General features: G+C 35.4%; 1 protein-coding gene across 2 annotated transcripts in view; it reads right to left on the reverse strand.

The window, feature by feature from the left end:
- Positions 1–6,916: 6,916 nt before the first annotated feature.
- Positions 6,917–26,627, reverse strand: part of LOC115994614 (probable acyl-activating enzyme 16, chloroplastic) — a 65,997-nt gene continuing 46,286 nt past the window's right edge. For both annotated transcript variants that reach the window (XM_031118819.1, XM_031118820.1), the window contains 6 exons: positions 24,862–24,999; positions 9,559–9,718; positions 9,346–9,425; positions 9,091–9,236; positions 7,326–7,383; positions 6,917–7,232 (listed from right to left, as the gene is read on the reverse strand). In XM_031118819.1, coding sequence (XP_030974679.1) covers positions 7,140–7,232; positions 7,326–7,383; positions 9,091–9,236; positions 9,346–9,425; positions 9,559–9,718; positions 24,862–24,999 — 675 coding nt within the window. In that variant the 3' untranslated portion in view covers positions 6,917–7,139. The remainder of the gene's footprint in view (positions 7,233–7,325; positions 7,384–9,090; positions 9,237–9,345; positions 9,426–9,558; positions 9,719–24,861; positions 25,000–26,627) is intronic.

Genomic DNA, 26,627 nt, shown 5'->3' on the forward strand with positions numbered 1-26,627 from the left:
TACTCTATTTTACAACTAGTAGACCGGACATTGCGTTCAACGTTGGTGTTTGTGCTAGATATCAAGTTACTCCAAAGGAATCACACCTGACTGCGATTAAGCGAATTATTTGATATATCAATGGAACTCCAGATTATGGTTTGTGGTATTCAAAAGACTCAAATGCCTGCCTTGCCAGGTATTCAGATGTTGATTGGGTTGGTAGTATGGACAATCGGAAGAGTACTTTAGGAGGTTGCTTCTACCTGGGTAACAATCTTGTCTCGTGGATGAGCAAGAAACAAAATTCCGTGTCTCTCTCTACTGCTGAAGCAGAGTACATAGCCACTGGAAGTTGCTGTACACAACTTCTTTGGATGAAGAAGTTACTCCATGACTATGGAATTCCTCAAGAGACAATGTGTGTCTTCTGTGATAACACTAGTGCCATCAATCTTTCTAATAACCCGGTCCAGCATTCAAAATCTAAACACATAGAGATACGTTACCATTTCATTCGTGATTTGGTAGAAGAAAGAGTTGTGTGTCTTGAATTCATACACATAGACAATCAAAAGGCGGACATCTTCACAAAGCCTCTCGATGGTCCACAATTTGAATCCCTCCGTAAGACCATTGGTATTGGTACAATTCCTTGAATCTCATGTGTGATGTGTGTTTCACCTATTTATATTGTGTTTTTTTGTTTGTTGGGGTACACACTACTTTGTTGGCTATCTGTATAGCATGATTTTGTTGATTGTTAATTGCTTTGTCTGCTTTTGTTGTTTTTACATTGTTGCTTTTGATCAATCTTTTCTTCTTTTATGTCAAAAATCCAAAAACCACATAAAAAGCAGAAAATCAAAAAGTTTGATTGACATTGTTGAGTCTTGTCTCAAAACTTGTTTTGCCTTGTACCTTTGTGCTAATGGCTTTGTGCATTTACGAGCGTAGCTTGTTCCTTTGCACTCCTATCACTGTGGAAGAAATCTTGAAATCTATATGACTGTTGTAAATAGATCTTCAAACTTGTCATGAATGATTAGTGAATGGTTATGTTGATCTTGAGACATGCATAGACTTGTGCCTATATATCTTCCCACTCTTTATTTTTTTGCTAAAAATAGCTCACCAAATGTAAATCTCCAAAAGTAAAGAGATATTGAACTGCAAAAACCTGTCGCACATAATAGTATTCGACTAGGAAAAAGGGAAAGCGACCAAAAATAAGATGTATAATTTTTCCAAAAAGCCAAAGGCTATCTCATCGAGGTGAAATATCAAATATCATTCTCACAATGAGAAGTGATTGTTTCAAAAGGATTAAAAAGATCAAATGTTATGATTGAAAGTGGAGTCAAATGTAAAGCTCCAAATTATGTAATCAAGTCTTGTGGGAGGTCATATATGTATACTTCTATAATTGAGATGGGTCACATGATCTAGTGCTAATTGTGTATGCCTTGATTGAATTGATCATTGAAGTTTCACATTAGACTAAAGATTATCTCATTGTTGATATCCACACACAACATACAAGTTTATGTTTAATGAATGTCATATTCATTTGTGTGATTGTACTTGATAAAATGTGTTTTCACATGCTCAATCTTTGTTGATTCAAACACAAAAAGATTTTTGAGTGTTTTAGTTGTTTTTGGAAAGTATTTTGTTCTTCAAAAACTGAAAATTTCAAAAATAGTGTTGCCCCGTTCTGGCGACTTAGTTGCGGGTTAGTCAAGTCGCATGCCTCAATCGCGAGCTTGCGGGTCGGTTTTGGCGACTTGTTCGCGAGTGGAAGGTCCAGTCGCGAGGGATACACAGAGATTTTCGCCGCTCAGCTCGCGACCCCTTCGCAAGTGAGACTTCCAGTTGCGAAAAACACTTAGCAAATTTTTCAAAACTTTTGGCTTGAAGTGTTTTGGCGGGTGAAATTGGCGATTGTCTGGCGACTTACCTCAATCGCGAAAATCGCGTGGTTTGCAAAAAGAAGCTCTTTTTCAACACTGTTCTCAAAAAGGGTCTTAATTTGTTTTTCTTGCATCCTGTGACTGTTCTTTTTCTAGTCTCACTTTCAATATTTCTACACCACCATGGTCAACTCCAAAATCTTCCACTATCTTTGTCACAATTTTTTCAATCTTTAAGGAAAGGTATGGGTTTTGTCCTCTACTCTTTATCTTTCATAGTTATTGCTTTTTCCTTATGGATTTTGTGCTCTTTATGATATTTGTATATCTCTTGACTGTGTTTGGGTATCTGATTGTCTGGTGTCTTCATTGTGTGTTTTTCGGTGGTTATATTCTGATCTACTCTATATTGTGACAACATTGGGTCATTATCGTCTCTCATTGTCATTTTCTGGACATTCCCATCTAGTTTTTAGGGTTTTCTTCATTATCCATATTTTGAAACTAACCCATTGCTAATAATGTCTCTTGGATTGTATTCTTTCCTTTCCTTTATTACATGATGCAGACTAGAAATGCCTCCATTCAAGAAAGCAGCTGTGAAAGGAGGTAGTTCCAAAGGAAAGGAACCTGTCATTGATGTCGATGACTACTCTCTTAAAACAAAAAGGACTCGTTCCCCATCAGGGGTGTTCGATCCTAACAAATTCAGATCCTATGCTGCCTTTCAGACTCATGAGAATTATTTTCGAAATGCTACACCATTACTGGGAAGACCTGTTGATCAATCCTTACTTCATGACACTGACATTCCAAAATGGTTTGCCTCTAAGGATTGGAATTACCTTCTCTCCGATCTGAATGAAGCTTATGAGAATTTGGTAAAAGAATTTTATGCTAATGCAATTGTGGAAGGCGAAGAACTCAAGTGCTGGGTTAGGAGAAAAAGTTTTTCAGTCTCTCCTGCATATTTGGCAGAGATCCTTCACATCAACCGGCCAATGCTTAAAAACTCACCGGTTTATGATGATCTATGTCCAGATGAGGAACTACTTAAGGATGGTCTTGGACAAGACTTGGAATTCTCATCCAATGGAAACTCAGTCAGCGTTTTCTCTCTTCCTTCGAAACTGAGAGTGCTTACAATAGTGATGTTTCACAACTTGTACCCCTTATCCAACACTGGGTAAATGAACCTCGGACGTGCCTTGTTTCTTCATGACCTAATCTCTGATGTAGAGATTGACATCTGTGCTCATATCTTTCACGTTCTCCGCAAAACGGTTCTACGAACTGAGTCACGAATATGTGTTCCTTTTTGCTGTCTCATTTCTAGGATCTTGAGACTCAAAGGAATTCACCCAAGAAGAGGATATGTAGCTATTCCATGACAAAAAGGGGGAGATGATGTCATAAGGGGAATACAATGAAAGGAGGAGTGATAGCTTGATCAAAGGGGGAGAAAACTATCTAAGGGGGAGATTTCAGCAAGCAGTTTAAATGTTTTTCTTTAAGTTGTCAGCCTTTTTTTTTTGTTTGTACCCATGTTGCTTTTGTATGTTTTTAGGGTTTGTTTTCTTTATCTGTATGCTTTATGGTCTATACTGTGCTTTATGCAGCCTTTATGCTTTGTTAAATTAGTACTTCTAACTAAATGTCATACATTTTCTTATTAAGTACTGTTACTCTTGTGTCCTTGTAGGATTGTTCCTAGATGCATATATTTAGTGTATTATGCATTGGTTAAGTGTTGGGCATACAAGTGACTTGCATTGTTCTTATTAGCTTGTATGTCCAAGTGTTCATTCCAAGTGTGAATGAGCATTGTGGTCGCTACCTTGTAGTGATTAATTGTTTGATCAAGCCATGGTTTGTTTCTTAACTCCATCTTTACTTAATCACATCATGTCTTCTTCATATGCATTTCATACTTTTTTGCATACAATGATCATGGTATATTGTTGTGTTTCAGGAGATTCATGTTCATAATATTCAAGAGCTTCACAGTTTCTAGAGTTAGGTTTGAGTGAGTTTTGTTCAACTGTTCCCAACTCACATATTAAGTCTAGAGTCTGTTTTAGGGTTTTGTCACGGAATAGTCAAAGGGGGAGATTGTAAGGTTGAATTTAATCAACTATCTTGTTGGCTTTATTTCGTACCAAATTTACTTGTATTTCAGCAATTAGTAACCCTGTATTTAGGTGAGATTCTTGTAAGGGTAGTGAGTGAGATAGTGTGAAGAAATGCTCAAGAGTGTGCAAGAAAAACAGGGACTCGCGACTGGATCTCGCGGGTGACTCGTGGTTGTAAGCCGCTAGAAGTTGCATATGTGCCAGACATGCTAGAAGTTGAAGCGTCATGCTAGCTAGAGCACTACAGGACAAAATAGGACAACTAGCCGTTCAGTTATCTCGCGGTTGGATCTCGCGACTCATATAAGCCGTGAGCCAGTCCTGTTTTGTAAAATCTGACTCTTCACATTCCATTCTCACCCAAGTATAAATACCCTTTATACCCACGAAAGAAAGAGAGCTTCTAGAGAGAATTTTGAGAAAGAAACCCTAGAGAAAAACAAGATTAATTCATCCACAATCTTCATATAAGAGATTCTTCAAATTCCTCTACTCTCTTCCTCTTCATTGTTAAATTCTTGAGAGGCCTTTTACCAAAACCTTTTCTCACCATATCCATTACTGTAAAAGGGCTGTTTGGTGTTCTAGGAAGCAGTTAGGAAAGAACCAATTTACATTGGTTGATGCTATAGTCAAGTAGCGGAATCCGGGAAGCTAGAAAAGAAATAAGTTCTGCGCAACTTCGTTGGAGCAAGAAGTTTGGAGGGTTTAGGTACACTGGGTAGATTAGGCTTGGAGGGTCTATTGCTGTTCATGTATCCCAACTACATTTTCTAGTGGATTACCTACTACTTGGAGGGCGGCGGAGAGGTTTTACGCCGAGAGTTTCGGTTTCCTCTTCGATAACACATCGTTATGTTGTCCTTGTGTTTGCATCTCTCTTCCCTTAATTTTTGCCTTTTATTTTCTGTTGTGGATGTGATTTTAATTGGCTTAGATTGTTTACCAATTCTGTTTATAGTTTGTGTTCATTTTCCGCACACTTGTTGTTTGTCATAAAGTTTGAATTGGTTATTTTGTAATTGGGGGTCTAAACGTTCAAGGGTGTTTTATACACTAATTGAACTTTCAACATCATTTTAAAAAAAATTAAAACATAGAAAGTAAAAAGTAATTGGAGTTTCAAATGTGTGTTACTTCCTAATATTTTTAAAGACATTAACTATAGACTAGCGTCTTCGCACGTGCTATGCGCATGCTCAAAAGCTCAACTATTTTTTTTTTAAAAATGTCAATAGTTTCCATTCATCATAATTCGTGGTTGACATAGCACAAAAAAAAGTAATACACCCACAAATTCATAAATCACATCACACTTCTAAATATTTTTGTAAGTATAAAATACATCAACCTTGAATTTCTAATAATATAGATAATATAGACAATAATTTTCTAACCTAACCGAAATAGCATTGAAATCATATGTTTGTGTGTGGATTTGTTCATTTTTTGAAGCTAGCTAGCCTCATGAACTTTTGGCTGTATCAGTAAGTTTGCACCTTAAATTGGAATGAATGAAAAATTATGATACATAAAAAAGCCTCAGAGTTCTCGTGTGCGACAAGGTTAGTATTTTATTATTTGAATATGATAATGTACATATGTTATATTATTTAAAATTTTAAATGATATGGTATTGTATACACTAGTTGCTCCACATTGAGTCTAGGGTGTTCATAGGACCATCCTAACTTGGGAAAAAAATAATTATTATATATAAATTAAAAAAAAAAATTTATGATTTTTTTATCCTTAAAAAATATTTGTGACCACCCTAAAATTTGTTTGGCCCAACATAATTAAATATGACAACAAACTTGGTTGTAAACAAAAGCTACAACTCTACTCAATATAATATTTTTTTTATTGGATATGAATTGAGACAAATTCACTATTGAATTACATTTTCTTCTTATATCTTCTATATTTGAAAATTTTCAAGAACATAAAAAATCAATAGCTATGCCATCAATTAAATTTTTAAATTTTGACATTTTGTAATCTAAAATTATACATAAAAAATACGTTTATGGATTAAATTGTAAATAACATTCGATTGACATGAAATTTACATGTATTTTAATAACATAATGAACATGTAATTCAATAGTTAGATTTTCAAAATTTATAACCATGTTAATTTGTTTAGTGAAAATTGTAGCCTTAACTCTTAAGATACAACTAAATTTGTAGCAAAATTTTGTTTTTAAACTTTGGTCCATTTAACAATATATTAGGTCCTTATAAACATAAAGAAAAAGTCCAAGAAAATTTTTATCTAACTAAAATTTTGAAAGAGATATAACATGCAGCATTGATAATGAGATTATTAAATTTTATATAATTTAAATTTCTTAATGACGAACTTGGAAAATATTCTTGAAACCGCAATTGACTATATACACCTTCAAATTTGTAATATTTATTCTGAAATATAAAATGCATCATTCAAATAGAGAGGATTCTAATACATTAGAAGACACATACAACATCACATAAATCATACATACATGCACGATGCAAGTACACCATATATATTCAATATCCCGTTAGGGAGAACAATAGTGGATTATATACAGTTGTTATTGTTGTCTTTGTAATTTCACAGGCATTATGTATTTTGATATTATTATTTTATTTCTATCATCACTAATGGTGATTGTATATAAGTAATTATCACCAATTTTATGCACAATATTTGAAAATTTTATTTTTTGGATTTTATGTAATGAATGTGAATTTAAATGTTTACAATTTATGATAATTATTATTTTTTGTTACCATGGTCATCCAATTAATTTTTGGTTTAATGTGGAAAAATGCACTATGCAATTCATAAAAACCAAACACAATTTCATTTAACAAAATTACTTTCTAGTAAAAGTTTCAACATAATGCAAAATGCAATTTTTCATAAAAATACATTACGCAAGTAGAGTTTCCATCTTCTCAAAATAAAATTAATAAGTATAGTTACTAAACGCAGCTTTAATTGTGTAATAGAGAGAAATCATAGCTGGTAACTTGCAAAGACTGGGACTGGCCGTCTCAAGGACTTGATATATGGTTCATACATAAGGTCCATGGCATATTGGTAAATTTACTAGAGGAAATTTTACTTGTAGAGCTTGTCTATTTGCTCCCTGTACTGAGCTACAACTTTGTCCCTTCGAATTTTCATGGTTGGAGTCATTAAACCATTATCAATCTGCAATTAAATAGTTATCAGAGTATGACATTTATAGATTAAATAGACATGTTAATGACATTTTATGATTTAATGCTAGTTAAATTATCTTACTGTGAAGGGAATGTCCACTACGAGCATTGGTCCTATTTGAAATGAACACTCCGAAGTCCTGCATGGAAAAGGAAAAAACATAATCATAAAACTGATAAAAACTTTAGCACAATGAAATCTATTACCTTTTTCCCCCTAATAATATAATTTTAACGCCTCGATGAAACAGAAAAAAGCACAATTTCAACATGTGTAGTCATACAAAAAAAATAAAGAAAAAAAAGCAATCTTTATAATAAGAGAATCAAAGAAAGCCATAAAGAAATTCCAGTAATAGCTACTCAACTCAATTGAGTCAGTCTTTTCTTCACCAGATTTATCCTTCCAGCCATTCCATCTTATGTAAAATCATATTCCTTATCTCCTCTCTACTCATCACATCCTTTTCTAACTAAGTTCACCCTATTTGTTCAACGCCTTCTCCAACTTGAATTAAATTTCCTCTTTCTTATGCACATTAATTGGTTTTTGTTGCATATGTCTTATCTATTTTCAGCCACTTTACCTCATCTTTTGCTCAAGGGGCCACCTCCACCTTTAAACTTCATTCCTTATCATTCCTAGGATTTTAACTTTCTTGTCTTAACATTCTAATTTCAACTATGCTTATTTAATGAATATGTTGCTTCTGAAAGCCCAACAATGTATAACATGAAGTATAGTTTGTCTAATAGAAATATGTATTCTTTGATCGCATAATACCATTAATGTGTTTCTTCATTTCATTTACTCTACTCTTATTTTATGGGCCACACCCTCCTCAATTTCCATATGAATGAATTATTGATTCAAGATACATAAAAATGATCAATCTTTAATATCTCTATGTGGTCAAGTTTTCATTCCCCCTTATCAAGGTTTCTACTTCTATTAAACAAGTACTCCCTATAATTAAATTGGGGGAAGGATGAACAGAGGAGTGGAAGTTCTTTAACATCTCATTTAACAAAGGAATTGCCATTTTTGTTTTATTTTTATTTTTTTAAGATGCTCAATCCACTGAATTCAAAATGGTAAATACTTTATCTTAGCTATATCATTTTAGAAATCTAGAAGGAATTATTAGATACACTAGCAGTTTAACAGTTCCATTTAACATTTATTTTGAATTACTAAACTCCATTCGCCTCTCAAAAAAGTGTGACGCATAGGAAATAAATTTGGTTCAAGTGCATGATAAAGTAAGCAAATTTCAATCATTTTCCTCACCTAACCAATGGTCTTTGAGCCTAATGGCATATTTGCACCTCACCATAAGTGTGGAGAGATCGTAGGTTCTAAACTTGCCAGGTGCACAAGTTAATTGCCAAGCAAATGAAAAAAAAAATTTCCACCCCCTACCTCATACTTTGCATAATTCAAACACAGCTCAGAAAATTATAAATTATAAAGGGTGTGGCAAATTAAGACTTAGTTATTCCTTGCTTGCCAATACGAGGTCATTGATACCCAAAATCATTTCTCAAATGCACAATAAACAATCCAAATCTTTTAAGATCATGATATTTTTTGGTAAGTCTCACACACACACACACACACAAAAACCGCTACTAATTATGACTTAAAAAAAAAAAAAAATTCACTCATGCATCCAGTGGATCTTGAACCCACGATCTCACCTTCCATCTCATTATTATGGGAGGAGGAAGTGCTCTCTAACAACTTGAGGGGCACTTTAATGTAATTGATAAACAGCACCCCCCCCCCCCCCCCCCGGGGCGGCGCGTTAAAAAAAAAAAAAATTTGAAGATAAAAGAAGCCTTACCACTTTTTCAATTCTTCATATAACAGGCGGGTCATCTTTTCCTTACTTAGATCAGAGGCATTGACATCTACAATAGACAGTTTCTTTGCTGCCAATAGAACCTCTTCTTTGTTTGGAACAATAATAGCTCCAAGACGACGTTGATCCTGTATGATATGAAAGCCACCGTATAACAAATAATTAGTGGAAGAATTTAGTCTACTAAAACTCAAGAAAGTGAGCACAAAGGCAGTAACAAAGTTCGTTAAACTCCACCTGGCCGAAAACAACTATTTGTTGAATTAGACCACTTCTAAGGGCAGCTTCTTCAAGTTCTACTGGTTCAATGTTTTCACCTATTTTCTCCAACATAAATAAATTTAATTAATATGAGAAAATGGTGAGAAGCAGGGTTAAGAGAGAGAGAGTCTAAATTGTTAGCAAGAAAGATCTATGACCAGTGTTAATGATTTTAAGCTTGTGGTATACCAGTCAAGAGTACTATGGTATCCTTGGCACGTCCTTCAAGAACAACCACACCGCTACAATGACTACTTCGACCTGTTGAATGGTGAGGAGCAATCCAACCTATATCACCAGTGCTTAGCCAACCATCCTCATCTAAGACTTGCTTTGTAGCCCACGGATTCTTTAACACAAGTATCACTTAACATGATTATCAATATGATGACAGGCTATCGTGACTTGATACAAAACCAGTTCATTAATAACGGGAAAGATAGGAGTTCAGAAATTTAATATTAGCTTCCTCAAGGAAAAAAAAAAAAAAGAAAAAAAATCTGGAAGATTACCTGCAATGCAAATGTGGATTCTTAAACTAGCAACAAAATTCCAATCAATTCAAAAACTCAATTCAATGTCTTGTAGAAAGAAAGTTTGATATCAAATAAAACACAAGATTCCTGATCTAAAGAATTACTGAATAGCGGCTAAATCATGGACATTCAAACTTCCTTAGAGATAATCTACTCCCACAAAACAAAGTTTTGGATTAGCAACAGACAAAATAACTTTATGATTATGTATTTATTAATTTAGATGTGCACAACATAAGAGTTATTTATTTTTATTTTATATTGGCTCAGGATGATGTTATGCCTAAAAAATGACCTCGAGAAAGTTGAATGATAGTTGAAAGTGTCTAGCTTGAGCACACAATGTGAAAATATTTCTTTGGAAAATGAAAATTAAAATATTTGACTAATAACCCTTTTAATACACGGTACCAATTTATGAAGATGGGGATGGTTATGATTCCATTTTTATGTACAATAAAATTTTGCAACTCTTCTAAGAAAAATTGGTAGACTCCATTGCAAAATCTTTTACGCATCAAAGTAATGTTTATTAGGTTCATGAGAAATATGGTAATATTTCTCTGAGTGTGAAGAAGCGAGATTAGGAAAGAATCACTGTAGTTTCTTTTCGAGTATTAGTCATAGTTGTCAATCTGAATCGTTTGATATAATCACAGACATATAGGGTCTTTCCCCATTTTTACTTTGAATAAATTTGTTTATTTTGATGTATTTTTGTTGATGATTATTCTCAAATGACGTAGTTTTATTTTTTGAATATTTTTTGAATGGGAGGTTTGAATTCTACAATGAATATGTCCAATTTAATAAGTGCATTGATGTTCTTCAGTTCAATTTAGTATTACTCATTCGATTAGTCATGCCACAACCTCACACCTGTCAACAAAATGGTGTTGCTAAACAAAAGCATCACTATTTTTTGGATGTTATTCGCACCTTATAGTTCAATATGCAGGCACTAAACACTTGGGGTGATGTTGTTTGAACTGCATACCATCTCATTAAGTCATAAAGGAGATAGTATGCAATAGCCTTTCTGGGTACTAGAGTACCTTGGGAAAATTGTTAGATTTGTGCCTTCTAGTTTTAGATATATAGAGTAATTACATACAATTAATAAAAAATACACATCTATAAATATTTTTTTTGATAGTTACTAAGCCAGAGTTTGTCTACTAATCTCAATTATAATCTTATCTTTAGTAATGAGGGAGAGTTTTCCATACCCTCTCCTACTCTTCATTTACCCAAACCTTACCCTCTCCTACTCTTTATATACCTATTGATGAAAGAAGAAGACCAGATTCAAATGTAGATGCAACGGCTAGCTAACGGTCACTTACCAAACGGTGACGTTTTTCATTAAGAATAAACGATATTGTTTGGTTAAGTCAAGCCATGTTTATCTTACTCCCAAGACGACATTGTTGTCCCATAAGTAGCACGACGCCGTTTGGAGTGTGTCAAGTTCACTGTCTTAGATGAACAACATGACGTTGTCTTGAGTGCCTTAATCAATCTTCTTCACCTTTGCTCTTTGTCTTCACACTTGAGCTTCTGAGATATTTTCTGTACATATATTTTTTTGTAACAAACTAAGATATTTATAGAGTTTGTTAGAATATTTGGTTAGAAGTTTGTTAGGGTGAGAAACCCATGTGCTCAATTATAGAGCTCTATAAATAGAGACTCTGTGTGTAATTTTAGTTTAAGCTCAGAAATACAATTTCTAGAGAATTCTACTCAGCGTTTCTCTCAAATTTTCATTCTTTCTTTCAAGCTTTTTTGTTTTTCTTCATGGTATCAGAGCCATCATCCATGGCTTCCACAGCTTCCTCAACCAGCACTAGCTCACCTTCCATTACTCACACTCCACCATTACAATCTCCACTGTTACTTCTCTCTAACATGTTGAACTTGATGTCAATCAAGCTAGACTACACGAATTACATACCATGGAGGCATCAGCTTGTCACCATTCTTGAAGCCTATTCATTGTTTGATCACATCGATGGCACTATGCCACAGCCATGCTAGTTTCTTCTTGATACTCAAGGTCTTTCCACTGTGAATGTGATTCCTGAGTACTTCGCTTGGAAAATCAAAGACAAAGCCTTACTTTCTTTGATCAATATCACACTGACTCCACAAGTATTTTCTCTTGCGGTTGGTATTACAAGTTCTTGAGAGGTTTGGAATCATTTAGAACAAAGATTCACCTCTACTTCAAGAGCCAATATTCTGAATTTGAAGCTTGAGTTACAAAGCCTCAAGAAAGGAAGTGATACTGTGAATGAGTTCTTGCAGAAGATCAAGATTGCAAGGGACAAGCTTCTCGCAGTAGGTGTTGTGGTTGATAATGAAGAACTGCTCTGTATTGTTCTTCGAGGCTTGCCTAAAGAATTTGCTCACTTCTGTTCAACTATACGCACTAGAAGTGATCCTATCACTTATGAGCAACTTTCTATTATGTTGCAAAGTGAAGAACTGGCAATAGCAGAGAATTTTGAGACTATACCTCAATCTCTAGCTATGTTTGCTTCTAATTCTAGGCCTAATGGAAGAAATTCTCAGAATCAAGGTTCTGGTAGAGGAAGAGGTCAAAATAACTCTAATAGAGGCAAGGGAGGTGGTAGATACAACAACAACAATGTTGGTTCACACTAGAATTATTCTCCACATCAGAACTAGACTAATTCACAGTTTGGAAATCAATCCTATAGAACTGATTCTAATTGGCCTGTGTGTCAGAATTGTGGAAAATCTAGACATCTTGCACTGCATTGCTATCACAGGATGGATTTTTCTTACCAAGGCAAAAATCTTCCAACTAAACTAGCAGCTATGGCTACTGCTTCTAATGCTGCTATCACCAGTAATCAAGATCCATGGTTGGCTGATTCTAGTACTTCAGATCATCTCACAGCCAACTTGAACAATCTCTCAACTCAGTCTCTATACAAGGGTACTGAACAAGTCACAGTAGGGAATGGTCAAGCTCTTCCAATCAACAATATAGGTAACTCTTCTATCCATACCAAATACCACAAATTCATTCTCAAAGATGTGCTGCATGTCCCTAGAATTGCTATGAACCTTTTATCTGTGCACAAATTTTGTTTACACAACAATTGTTCATGTCATTTTGATGCTAATGAGCTCAAAATCCAGGATATTCCTACAGGGAGACTCCTCTACAGGGGCTGAGTGAGAATGGTGTCTAACCTATCTACTCAAAGCTTCAATCCAAGCTTCCTTCTTTCATACATGGTTAATCCACTACAGCTTCTAAAGCTTCTCCTTCTGCTTTCAACTTCAGTAGCTCAAGAGCAACATTCTGCCATTGTTGCTCTTGAGCATTCTGATGTATTCAAATTCACTTCTGCTGTTGTAACACACTGTAAGCATTACCTTCGTGGAAAAATGCATCAACTTCCCTTTGTTAAATCAATTTTTCAATCTAATGAACCTCTTGAACTCATTCATAGTGATGTATGTGGTCCTGTACCTATTGTTTCTATCAATGATTTTAGATATTATCTTGTCTTTGTTGATGATTTTACCAAATTCACATGGGTTTACTTGCTTAAACTCAAATCAGGTGTCTTTAATATCTTTAAATATTTCAAAGCCACAATTGAGAATCAATTTTGTTAAATTACCAATTATCCCAAAAGTTTAAGCTATTGGCAAATGGTGAGTTTAATTACTTAACCATAATTCTAAAAACTTAATCTCAAAATTAAAAGACCTTTAGGTCTGATGGTGGTGGAGAATTCTCATCTAAACATTTTGCTGAATTTTGTTCATCCCAAGGCATTATTCATTAGTTCTCTTGTCCACACACTCCCCAACAAAATTTTGTAGCCGAAAGGAAACACAAACATCTCATTGAGTGTTCCCTCACCATGTTGTCCCTTTCCAAACTTCCTCTCTCATATTGGTCATGCAGTTGCAGCTGCAACTCACATCATCAATAGACTTCCTACTCCAGGTCTGCACAATAGGTCTCCTTGGGAACTATTATTTCATTCTGTTCCTGATTTAACACATTTAAGGGTTTTTGGTTGCACCTACTTTCCATTACTCAGACCATATAATACTCACAAACTTCAACCTCACACTAAGCCTTGTATTTTCCTTGGCTATCCTGCTTATTCTAAAGGATACATCTGCCTTGAACCTTCTTCTCATCGAATATATATTTCCAAACATGTTCTTTTTAATGAAAATGAGTTCTTGTGTCCTGAGTCTCCACCTTTGTCCACTGGTTCCTCACTTTCTGCAGTTACATCACAGTTTTCCACTTTTCCAGCTTGGTTGTCTTATCTTTTGCACACTTCTCCTTCTACTGCACAGCCCTCACCTCTTATTGTACCTGTCCCTACTTAGTCTACTGACACTTCTTCACAATCCACTATTCAGGTCTCTTCTCAGTCACATGACACTGTCATACCCTCTCCTTCTCCTGTCACTTCAATACCTGTGTCTTCCCTTTCTGCTTCTACACAGTTTCCACCTCCTGACACTACTATTTCTTCATCTTTACATCCTGCTATACCTCCACAAACCATTGCCAAACCAACCACAAATACTCACCCCATGGTCACAAGGTCCAAAGCTGGTATCTCAAAACCCAAAGCCTACGCTGCTAAGCCTTCCTCTATTGACTATACCCTTACTGAACCTCCTACATATAAAGTTGCAGCTCAATTTCCTCAATGGTGTTCAGCCATGGATGAGGAATCTGATGCCTTGCAAAGACCTTGGTGATCTTCATTATATTCTTGGTCTTCAAATCATAAGAACTGCCAAGGGATTGTTTTTGAATCAAGCTAAGTATGCTCATGATCTGCTTGTCAAAAACAATATGCTTTACATCCAAGCCTGCAAAGACTCCTTGTGTTCCTCACATGAGACTTGTTCCCAATGAGGGCAATGTTCTCTCTAATCCACATCCCTTTCGAAGTCTTGTTGGTTCTTTACATTATTTGACATTCACAAGGCCTGATCTCAATTTTTCTGTTCATCATGTTTGTCAATTTATGTCTAAGCCCACTGATGTTCATTTAGTTGCAGCTAAACACATTCTTAGATATCTCAATTGCACTACAAATTTTGGGAATTTTCTTTAGCCCGGTCCTTTTTCTCTTTCTGCCTTCTCCAATTTTGACTGGGCTGGAGACCCTTATGATTGTCGCTCTACCATTGGATATTTGGTGTATTTGGGCTACAATCCTATCACTTGGAGTGCAAAGAAACAACTAACTATTTCTTATTCTTCTACTGAGTCTGAATATTGTGCTCTAGCCTCACTACAGCTGAGCTCTGTTGGCTTCGTCAATTGTTGAAAGATTTGGGCATTTTCCTTTCTACTCCTCCTAAACTCTAGTGCGACAACGTTTCTGTGCTTGCAATTGCTTCCAATCCTGTCTTTCACGCCAGGACCAAGCACATTGAAGTAGATTACCACTTCATTTGAGATCGTGTGCTTTGAAAGGATCTTCTGATTAAATACATTGCTACAAATGATCAGCTTGCTGACATGTTTACCAAGAGTCTTCCTTCTGCCCGTTTTTCCTTCCTGTGTTCCAAAATCACGTTTCCCTTAGCCCCCATGACTTTGAGGGGGGATGATGAAAGAAGAAGAAGACCAAATTCAAATGTAGATGCAACGGCTAGCTAACGGTCACTTACCAAACGGTGATGTTTTTCATTAAGAATAAACGAAATTGTTTGGTTAAGTCCAGCCGTGTTTATCTTATTCCCAAGACAACATCGTTGTCCCATACGTAGCACGACACCGTTTGGAGTGTGTCAAGTTATTTGTGTTAGATGAACAACACAACGTCCTCTTGAGTGCCTTCATCAATCTTCTTCAGCTCTGCTCTTTGTCTCAACACTTGAGCTTCTGAGATATTTTCTGTCCAGATATTTTTTTGTAACAAACTAAGATATTTATAGAGTTTGTTAGAATAGTTGGTTAGAAGTTTGTTAGGGTGAGAAACCAACGTGCTCAATTATAGAGCCCTAAAAATAGAGACTCTGTGTGTAATTTTAGTTTAAGCTCAGAAATACAATTTCTAGAGAATTCTACTTTGCTTCTCCCTCAACTTTTCATTCTTTCTTTCAAACTTTTTTATTTTTCTTCACCTTCCTTGCATAATCCTCCAATTTATCACCAATCTCAAGATAGATCTTAGGATAGTTACGTTCTTTCTTATCTCTGATTCCCTATTTTATTTGTTAGAGGTTCCTATTCCTTCCTACTTTTCTTTGGACACTAATGACTTACCACACCCTATTGTTTATTTTGTATCGTATTACTATGTTTCACCATGCCCATTTTATGGATTAATCAATTCACATGAGAGAACACCCTTAGCGACGATTAACCTACCTAAGTTTTCTTGCATTCCTTTGCTTGTACTGTACTCTCTATTTCTATTCCTTAATCTCATAAGCAGGCACTATCTTTTCTGGATGGAAAATGGATGAAGAAATAAGTGCTTGTCATAAGAAATAAACCTCGAAACTTAGTGCTCTTAAGGCATGGTTGGTGCCAAAGGATACAAAGACATATGATGTTGATTATCTAGAGATTTTCTCCCACATGGCTCTTCACAATTCTATTCAAATTCTATTTTTTATTGTTGTTAATCATTCTTGGCCTTTATCATAGCTTGATATAAATAATGCTTTCCTTTGTGGAGATCTCCAGGAGAAAGTATACATGAATCAACTACTTGGGTATATTGTGGTTGGGGTCAACATTAAACACCTTGTATGTCAGTTGTGAAAGGCATTGTATGATGTGAAGCGGTCTCCTCATGCTTGGTTTAATAGATTCAATCTTGTGCTCGAGTATGGTTTTGGGCATTCTCTTCTGATCATTGTCCTTTGTCACTCTTCAATTGTCACCATTTGTTGATTGTCTTGAAAAGATATTTGGTCAGCAATTCTAAATAAAAACATGAGTGTTCTTCACTATTTTTTTTTGGATTGAAGTTGCACCTTCTCAAATAATTTCTCTATCTCAAAAGAAATACATACTTGATCTGCTATTGGATTTCTTGGACGCTTGACATATTAATGCTCATATGGACTACTATTAAATTTCACGGTGAGCGAGGAAAATTGTGTACTAATGTGGATTATGACTTGTTGGGAAATCAATATATATCTAAAAGCTGAAACGTAGAATTTAATGTTGCTACTCTCTTATTGTGCCGCATCATCCACCTATTTTCAGCTTACTCTCTCATTTTTACCTCTTCTTCCCTTTATTAATTTCCCACTTTCTCCAACATTTCCTTCTAACTTTTACTTTTTCATCTTCCCACTCCTCTCTATCCTACCGTTACTCTTTCTCTATCCATTCATCTTCCTCTTATTTTGACTCTTCTTATCCCATCTTCTTTACTATAAATTAACTATTATCTCTCATTCAATCCATATTTCCCACACCAGAATATGATAACTCTCTCTCTCTCTTACTCATAGTTGTTTTTTTTTTTTTTTTTCGTGGGTCTCTTTCTTGCGTCTCCACTGTAGGGTAGTGAATTTTACTCTCTCTCTCTCTCTCTCTCTCTCTCTGTGTTATGTATGTATGTGCGTGTGTGTATTCTTTTGGTGTATTTCAAATTCAATCTTACATCTCTACTTTAAGTTGATCTAATTTGGTTGTGTTTTTAAGCTGTTATCTTTTTTTTTTTTTTTTTTGTCTGACTGTTAGATGTGGTCCTATTTTATTATAATATATATTATATAATAATATTATGTTATTCTATTACATAGCATGGTTCTGATAATTTGGTGTTTACAACTATATCTTTTATTTTGAATATTCTTCTCATTATCTTTTATTTTATATTTGTTATTCTCTCCCCAAAAAAATGTGATTCTCTCTCTCTTTCTTTCTCTCTCTTTCTCTCTCTCTCTCTCTCTCTCTCTCTCTCTATATATATATATATATATAATTCTTTCTTGCAACTCTTGATATGTTTTGGTGTTGTGTTTTTTGAGTTCGCATCACAAGTCTTTTTACTCCCTCTTATAGTTTTGGGTTGATATTTATTTGAGTTAATCCTTAGTTAGCTTGGAAGTGAGAATTTGAGTTTATATCAAAACACAATCTACATGACTATCATGAATTTAAATGTGCCTATCAAGTATTTGAATAATGTCAATTGTAATTATGTGATAATTTTTTATTATCATGATAATATCTTTGAGAGAATGAAAATCTTAAATAATAAATTTTAAATTTAAAAATTTTAGTTGTACTAAAAGAAATTAAGAAAAATATAATTCATAATAAAATTATTTAGAGGAAAATGGACTACTTCAATCAAAAGGATAATATCAAACAAAAACACCAAAAATGATAAATTTATATATTTGTAAAAATAGAGAGAGCTAGAAATTATTTTTAGAAATTGTTTAATATTTCGGAAGAACAAATTATATACAATTAAGTTAAAGAGTAAATAATATATTAGACCACATCTTAAAATAATCATCTATTCCCACGCATTGTGTGGGTCCGCGACTAGTTGATTTAATTTTCCGCTACACTTCCCTAACATTACTATGTTGTTGATGAGGTTAGTCAGCAAATGCATGCCCCTTTTCAATCTCACTTTAAAGCTGTTTGCTATATCTTGCTGGTCTGATTGTTGTACATGCGCATTGCTTCTATATCAATGATAGGTTTTAGAGATCACTAGGCTGGTAGTTGCTCTGATAAGGGGTGCACCCCAGGCTATTGTACCTTTGGGGGGTAATCTTGTCATTTTGCTTAATAAAATGAAAAATGTTGTAACTCTTTCTAGTATTGAAGCTGAGTCTAGGCTGGTAGTTGCTCCAATAGGTTGTGTACCTTTGGCTATTGTACCTTTGGGAGGTAATCCTGTCACTTGGCTTAATAAAATGCAAAGAGTCGATACACGTTCTAGTATTGAAGCTGAGTATAGAAGTATGGCTCATACAACTTTAGGGATGTTATGAGTTTGTTCTCTCCTTCAAGACACTGTTATTGATATTCCTACTCTGATGTAGATGTATTGTACCAATTAGACCACTATCTTTATTGCTAAGACTCCCATTTTACATGAGCACACAAAACATACCAAGTTGATTGTCACTTTATTTGGAATTTATCGATGAGGGAACAAATTTTTACTCCCTGTTGTTTACAGTGAAGATGTTTAGGGTTTGATAAGTCAACCCTAACACAAATATTATTTATATATAAAAACGTACATGATATTACTGTTTTACACCTATTACTCATAACACTCCCCCTCAAGCTGGAGAGTATATATCATACAATCCTAGCTTATTACATAATAAACCGAAATGAGTCTTACATAAAACTTTGGTAAACGTATTAGCAATCTGGACTCTTGTAGAAACATATGAAGTAGCAATTACACCATCTCCTACTTTCTCTCAAGTAATATGACAATCTACTTCAATATGCTTGGTTCGCTCATGAAACATAGGATTGAAGGCAAAGTAAATTGTTGCTTGATTATCACAATGCATAGTAAAGCTTTGGTAAACGTATCAGCAATCTGGACTCTTGTAGAAACATGTGGAGTAGTAATTACACCATCTTCTACTTTCTCCCGTGTAATATGACAATCTACTTCAATATGCTTTGTTTGCTCACGAAACACAGGATTGAAGGCAATATAAATTGCTGCTTGATTATCACAATGCATAGTCATAGGCAGTTTCACAACAAATCTTAATTCCTCAAGTAAATGCTTAATCCACATAAGCTCACATGATGTGTGTGCCATGGCTCTGTACTTAGCCTCTGCACTAGACCTGGTAACAACAGTTTGTTTCTTACTTCTCCAAGTAATCATATTTCATCCCAGAAAATTGCAATACCCAGTAGTGGATTTTCTATCTGACAGTGATCCAGCCCAATCAGCATCAATGTAGGCTTCTACTTGTAGGTGGCCATTAGCTTTATAATAAAGACCACAGCCTGGATGTGCTTTAAGATACCTCACAATCCAAATAACTGGCTCAAAACACTAACTGCAAATGATATATCTAGGCGAGTAATTGTGAGATAATTCAATTTACCAACCAGATGAGGATATCTCTTAGGATTATGTATCAGCTCCCCCTGATCTTCATACAATTTGACATTAGGATCCATAGGAGTCTCCACTAGTTTAGATCTTGACAAGCCAGTTTCTTCCAAAATATCCAACACATACTTCCTTTGTGATAAACTGATGCCTTCTTTAGATCGTGCTACCTCAATACCTAAGAAATAACGAAATTTATCCAAATCCATAGTTTGAAAGGAGTTTTGAAGGTATCTTTTCAAATCATCAGTACCCTGTTTGTCATCACCAGTGATTATAATATCATCAACATATACTATCAACAAAATCTTTCCTCTAAATTTACCAAACCAAACTCTGGGAGATTGTTTAAAACCATAGATGACCTTATGCAACCTACACACTTTTCTAGACTCCCCTTGAGCAACAAACCCAGGTAGTTGCTCCATATACACCTCTTCCTTCAAATCGCCATTCAAGAAGGCAATTTTTAACATCTAATTGAAATAATAGCCAACCCAAATTAGCAGTCAAGGAGATCAAAATCCAAACGGAAGAAATTTTAGCAACACGTGAGAATGTCTCAGCATAGTCAACATTGTATGTCTGGGTATACCCTTTGGTAACCAAGTGAGCCTTCAAACGCTCAATAGAACCATCAAGCAAATACTTCACAGTATACACCCAACGATAACTAACAATAGTTTTCCCTGGAGGACGAGTAACCAAAGACCAAGTAGCATTTTTAGATAGGGCAGGCATTTCTGCCTCCATAGTAGACTTCCAACCAGAGATGGACATAGCCTCTTGGACTGACTTAGGTGGTAAAGGCATGAAGAGATGAAGACAAGTGACCATAAGAGACAAACTGAGAGATAGGGTGAGAGTCACAAGAAGGCTTACCTTTGCGCAAAGCAATTGGAAGAGAGGCAGGATCAGGAGGTATCACTAGGCAGGGAAGAAGTCTCTGTTGGAGGTTTTTGCCGACGACGATATACCTGAAGTGGTTTCTAAGGAGATTCAATAGGAGACACAGGTGGTAGGAGAGGAAGACAAGGAGGAGAACTGTCACTAGCAATCGAAGGAGAGAAATAGGACTGAGAGTCATCAAATGTGACATCAGCACTAATGAAACGACGACGAAGAGTAGGTGAGTAACATCGGTATCCCTTTTGAGTACGAGAATACCCAAGAAAAACACATTTAATGGACCTAGGATCAAGTTTGTCACTCCCTAGACCTAAGATATGAACACAGCACACACAACCAAAAATCTTAGGAGCTAGATGAAACAAAGGTGCATTAGGAGAGAGCACAATATAAGGGATCTGACCACCTAGAACAGTCGAAGGAATACGATTAATTAGGTGATAGGCAGTGAGAACAGCATCACTCCAATATGATATGGCAACACGCATATGAAACTTTAAGGCACGAGTGACCTCTAACAAATGATGCATTTTGCGTTAAGCAACACCATTTTGTTGTGGAGTATGGAGGCATGAAGATTGGTGAATTATACCACGATCATCAAAAAATTGAGACAAGGATGTATGAAAATATTCACGAGCATTATCAGACCGAAAAATATGAAGTGAAGCATTAAGCTGATGAGTCTTTATTTCCATATAAAATGATTTGAAAATTGAGTACAATTCAAACCATTCTTTCATAAGATAAAGATAGGTAACTCTAGAATAATCATCAACAAAAATGACAAAATATCTAAATCCCAACAATGAGGGAGTGTTTAATGGACCCCAAATATCAGAATGAACTAAATGAAAAAGACTACTAACACGACTCTCACGCCTAGAGGCAAAAGGCACCCTATGATGTTTACCCAATTGATGTGCTTCACATTGTAAAGACTTAATTTGACAACACGACAGAACTATTGACTTCAAATTCTGGAGAGATAGATGACCAAGGCAACAATGATGCTGAATAGGTGAGATAGACAAATGAGAAGCCACCAAACAGGAAGAACCACATCGATCCAGGTAATAAAGTCCATTGGCTTCATGCCCTCCACCAATAATCTTCACCGTCTTGAGATCTTGAAAGATATAATGAGTGGATAAAAAAATGGTAGCACAATTCAAAATTTTAGTAAGCTTACTAATTGGCAAAAGGTTAAAAGGAAAATCGGGAATATATAAGACAGAAGAGAGAGAAAGATTAGGACTAAGATTGGCAGTGTCCAAACTAGAAACTGTAGTGGCTGAGCCATTTGCCAATGTAACATTGGGAAGACTACTAGATTGCTCAAGGCTAGAGAGTAAACCTGTGGAACTTGTCATATAATCAATAGCACCTGAGTCAATGACCCAAGGGTCCTGAGTGGCAAGACAAGCAGCGGAAGTACCTTTTGAGCCAAAGTAGTAGTAGAATCAGATCCAACAGAGTTGAAATGCAGAGACAAGAGGCGATTGTACTCTTCCTCAGGAATAGAGACTACTTTGGATGTTGGTGGAAGTAACTGTGAAGGTAGTTCTTCAACTTTAAAACTAGCGTGGTGAGCTAAGGGTTTACCATACAACTCCCAACAAAAATCTACTGTATGATTCTCACCATGACAATAAGTGCACTTACGAAGACCACGTCCTCTACCACGACCCCCTTGTTCACTATCACGACCCCCTGGGTCACAACCTCCACGGCCTCGGCCCCCACGACCTCGACCTCCACGACCACCTCTATTACTCCCCATATAAGTGGTAAAGGCAAATTTATCACTAGAATGCATAAGCACTATAGGAAGAGAAAGGGGCAGTACTCGAGTCAGATAATGTGGCCTATTGAAGTCTACCAAAAACTTCACTCAATGAAAGGAGGTCTTGACTAGCTAAAATTTGTAATTTATACTGGATTCAAACTTTTAGGCAATCTAGAGAGGAAGCGAGCAACATGCATAAAATCTCGTTGTTTCTTCATAATTTTAACATCAGAGGAGATGGGCTGATAAATATTGAGTTCTTCACATATACCCTTAAACTTGTTATAATAGTCCTTCAAAGACAAATCACTCAAACTCAAGGAGAAATAATTTTGATGAAGATCATAAATCCGCTTCAAATTGTTAACACCAAAGTAAAGTTTTTTGGCTTGTTCCCAAACAAGTTTAGCAGTTGGTAAGAAAACCAAACTACAATTGATCTTAGACTCCATGCTATTCCACAAACAACTCCTAATTTGTGCATCTTCAGCTCTCCAATCAGCAAATTTAGGGTCTGTAGGTACAAGGGGTTCACTAATCACATAATCAAACTACTTTCTACTAAAAAGAAAGACTTCAACTACCTGTACCCATTGAGCATAATTACTTCCATTAAGACGAATGGAAGTAATTGATAACATATCAGGAGATAAGAAATAATTAGGGGGTTTAACACTATCTTTGGACTCCATAATAGCAATCTGAAAAACAAACTTACACAAAATAAATATGCTGGACTGAAGTTAAACAAACTCCAACTAGCAACCAATGTACTTCAACTAATCAGCAACTCCAACAACAACTCATCTATCAAAGAATCAACACCAAACTATTCCAAAAACAAGGCAGCAACAAATCCATACCAACACCAACAAAAAAAAAAAAATGCCCAATCCACCACTACACATCAACAAAGTCTAGTCCAACAAATCAACCCAAGGCCGTCTAAACAGATAATCAGACAACATTTTGAAGAAAAGAAGAAAATCAGACCATGGTTGAAACCCTCAGTTGAAAAACTCCAGCAACGGCGCTAGGGTGTAGGAGCGGCGGTGCAAGGACCAGTGAGTTGGCTAGGATGGGTTGCTGGAGAAGGGCAAGTAAAACACTGCCTCTCTCGCGGTCAGGCGACGTTGATCTGGTGTTGTGAGCTCGAGAGAGGGTCACTGGCATTGGACAATTCCTTTAGCCACTAAATCGAGATAGTCGGAGATCTTTGTTAGGGTCGTCGGAGCTAGCGAGGTGTTGTTATGGTTGCCAGCGACAATAGTATCGGTGGGTGGTGGTAGGAGGATTAACAATAGTGGTGGGTTGGTGGCTCTGATACCATGTTGTTTACGGTGAAGGTGTTTAGGGTTTGATAAGTCAACCCTAACACGTAAATTATTATTTATATATAAAGAAATACATGATATTACTGTTTTGCCCCTATTACTCATAAAACTCCCTATTTTCGCAGAATGATTAGTTGGGTGATATTCTCACGAAGTCATTAGCTTGTGCTTCTTTCCAATGTTTGTCTTTCAAGGTGGGCATGTTTGATCCTCCAACTTGAAGGGGAGTTTTAGTTATTTCATTTTTTATTTTATTTTTAATAGTAAATTACTCATGCACCCAGTGGATCTTAAACCTATGACCTCATCCTCCATCCCATTATTATAGGAGAAGGAAATGCTAGTTATTTTTATATTGGCCTAGCATTCTTGTAATCGTATCATATCACTCTAATATAAATACATGCTAAGGTTAAGAAACGAATTAATGAAGCCCTAAACCTAATATCTACTCATTATAATTGTTCATTATTCGCTCCTTTCTTCTCACTTAACCCTAATCTTCCATACTTTACAACTCAACTCACAAAACTAAAATACCAGGATACATGTTTTAATTTGCCACTGACCATTAAATGAAATGTAAAAAAAATAGCCATTTGTTTTTCAAGTTATGTAAGTTATTACCCATTAAATTGTTATGTAAGGGAACCTTGATCAATATTTGTATGTTAATTCTATTATTTTTGCATAAATAGAGAATTGGTCCAAATTTTTACTCATAAAAAAACTATTAGTTTATTAGTATTTCTCTGAAAAACCTTAAAGAAATATAATTATCATATTAATTAAGAGGAAAGAATAACTACCTTATAGTAACCTTTCATCACCTGCGGCCCCCTAACTTTTACAATTCCCTTTGAACCAGGTGGGACAACTTCATTTGTTTCAGAATCTACAATTTTGAACTCTGTATGTTGAATTGGATGCCCTACTGAGCCAAGAACCTTCAAAAGATCATTCTATGTTAGCATCATTGCACGCACCAATCTATGAAGGAATAGATGTGATTACACCAAAAAGCAAAGTGAATGATGAAAATAGGCTACTGGAAGAGAACTGAACATTGTGATGTGAAAAGGGCTATCTTACATAAGGTTGGAATTTTGATATTACTTAACAATTAGTGCACAATTTGAGAAAAGGCTATTTTAACCAGCTAGAATTGATTTAAATATGAGGGAGATGAATCTTATGATAACTGATAAGGTTAGTGAATCAACACCTGTTTATAGCATGACTAGTGATTAAAACAGGATCAAACATTAAGGATATGTTTAGTATACTGTAATAATTATTATATTGGAACATCTTCTAAATATTAAAGATAACATCTTCTAAGAACATTAAGTCTATATTCACCTATTTGAATATCATGATGTCATATAAAAACATTTCAGAAATGATAAAAAATAAAACTTATTCTTATAAAATGAATTCAACCATCTTTTGAAAGAAAAAAAAATCGTTGAAATCAACACCAATCATTGAAACCATATTTAAAGAACAAAAAATTCATAAGGTTACAGAAGATTGTTATACTTTTGGTAAACTTGGTAGAACTCAACCAGGGAAAAAAAAGGGCCATAAGCAATATTTTTAGATATCAATATCATAAACATAGTATGAGAGAGAGCTTGTGGATTCAGAGGAGAGCAGCAGCTTATGTATATTTTAGGGTGTTTTTTAAGGCTATTATATAGGTTAAAGAATAGTTATTACAGTCCTTTTGGTAATGAATAGTTATTCCACATTTTAGGAATAGCTATTCCTTGCTAGGAAAACACAACCCAACAACATAAGAGCTATTCGTAAGTATTATGGTTATAAGTTAGGGGTAAAATAGTAATATCCCTATGTACTCCTTTATATATAAATAATATTTTATGTGTTTGGGTTAAGTTAACAAACACTTTGAATCTAGTCAACATGGTAATCGAATCTTGAATCTCTTCCCAATAGTGTTGCCCAGCTCTGGCGACTATTTCTTGAGTCTCGTGACACTAAATCGACGTCACCTGACCATGATTCAGTAACTGCTCTACTCTTCGGCCTCTTGCAGCACATTGTAGCCATTGCCATAGGTCCAAGCCTTGCACTGCTGCCAGATTCTTAGTCTAGGGTTCCAATCTGACTGTAAGATTGGAATCAGTGTGATTTTATGTTTCCACTTTAGTCGAATATTATGTTCTGTTTTTGGAAGCTTTGGATTGATTTATTGTGCCAATACCCTTATGATTGTTGGGCAATCTCTGCCGAAATTTTTTTGTTTTTGTGGTATGGTCAATACCAGTGCTGGTTTGATGTTGTTTATGTTGCTTACGAGACATTTGTTGGATTTGTTGGCGTGGTTGTGCTGAATGGCCCTTGGACTTTTGATTATTGGACTCATTTGGTGTTGAATTTGTCTGGTTGTAGTTAATTGGTTTTGGGTCCACTAGTTTATTTATTTATTGGGACTGCTAAGGAGACCAAAGATAGTGTTCAACCCACAAATTATTTATTGTCTCCAAACAGGTTATCTATTACTTCCATTCGTCTCAATGGAAGTAATTATGCTTAGTGGACCCCGGCA

This window comes from Quercus lobata, chromosome 6, assembly GCF_001633185.2.
Source record: "Quercus lobata isolate SW786 chromosome 6, ValleyOak3.0 Primary Assembly, whole genome shotgun sequence".
NCBI classification, from domain to species: Eukaryota; Viridiplantae; Streptophyta; class Magnoliopsida; order Fagales; family Fagaceae; genus Quercus; species Quercus lobata.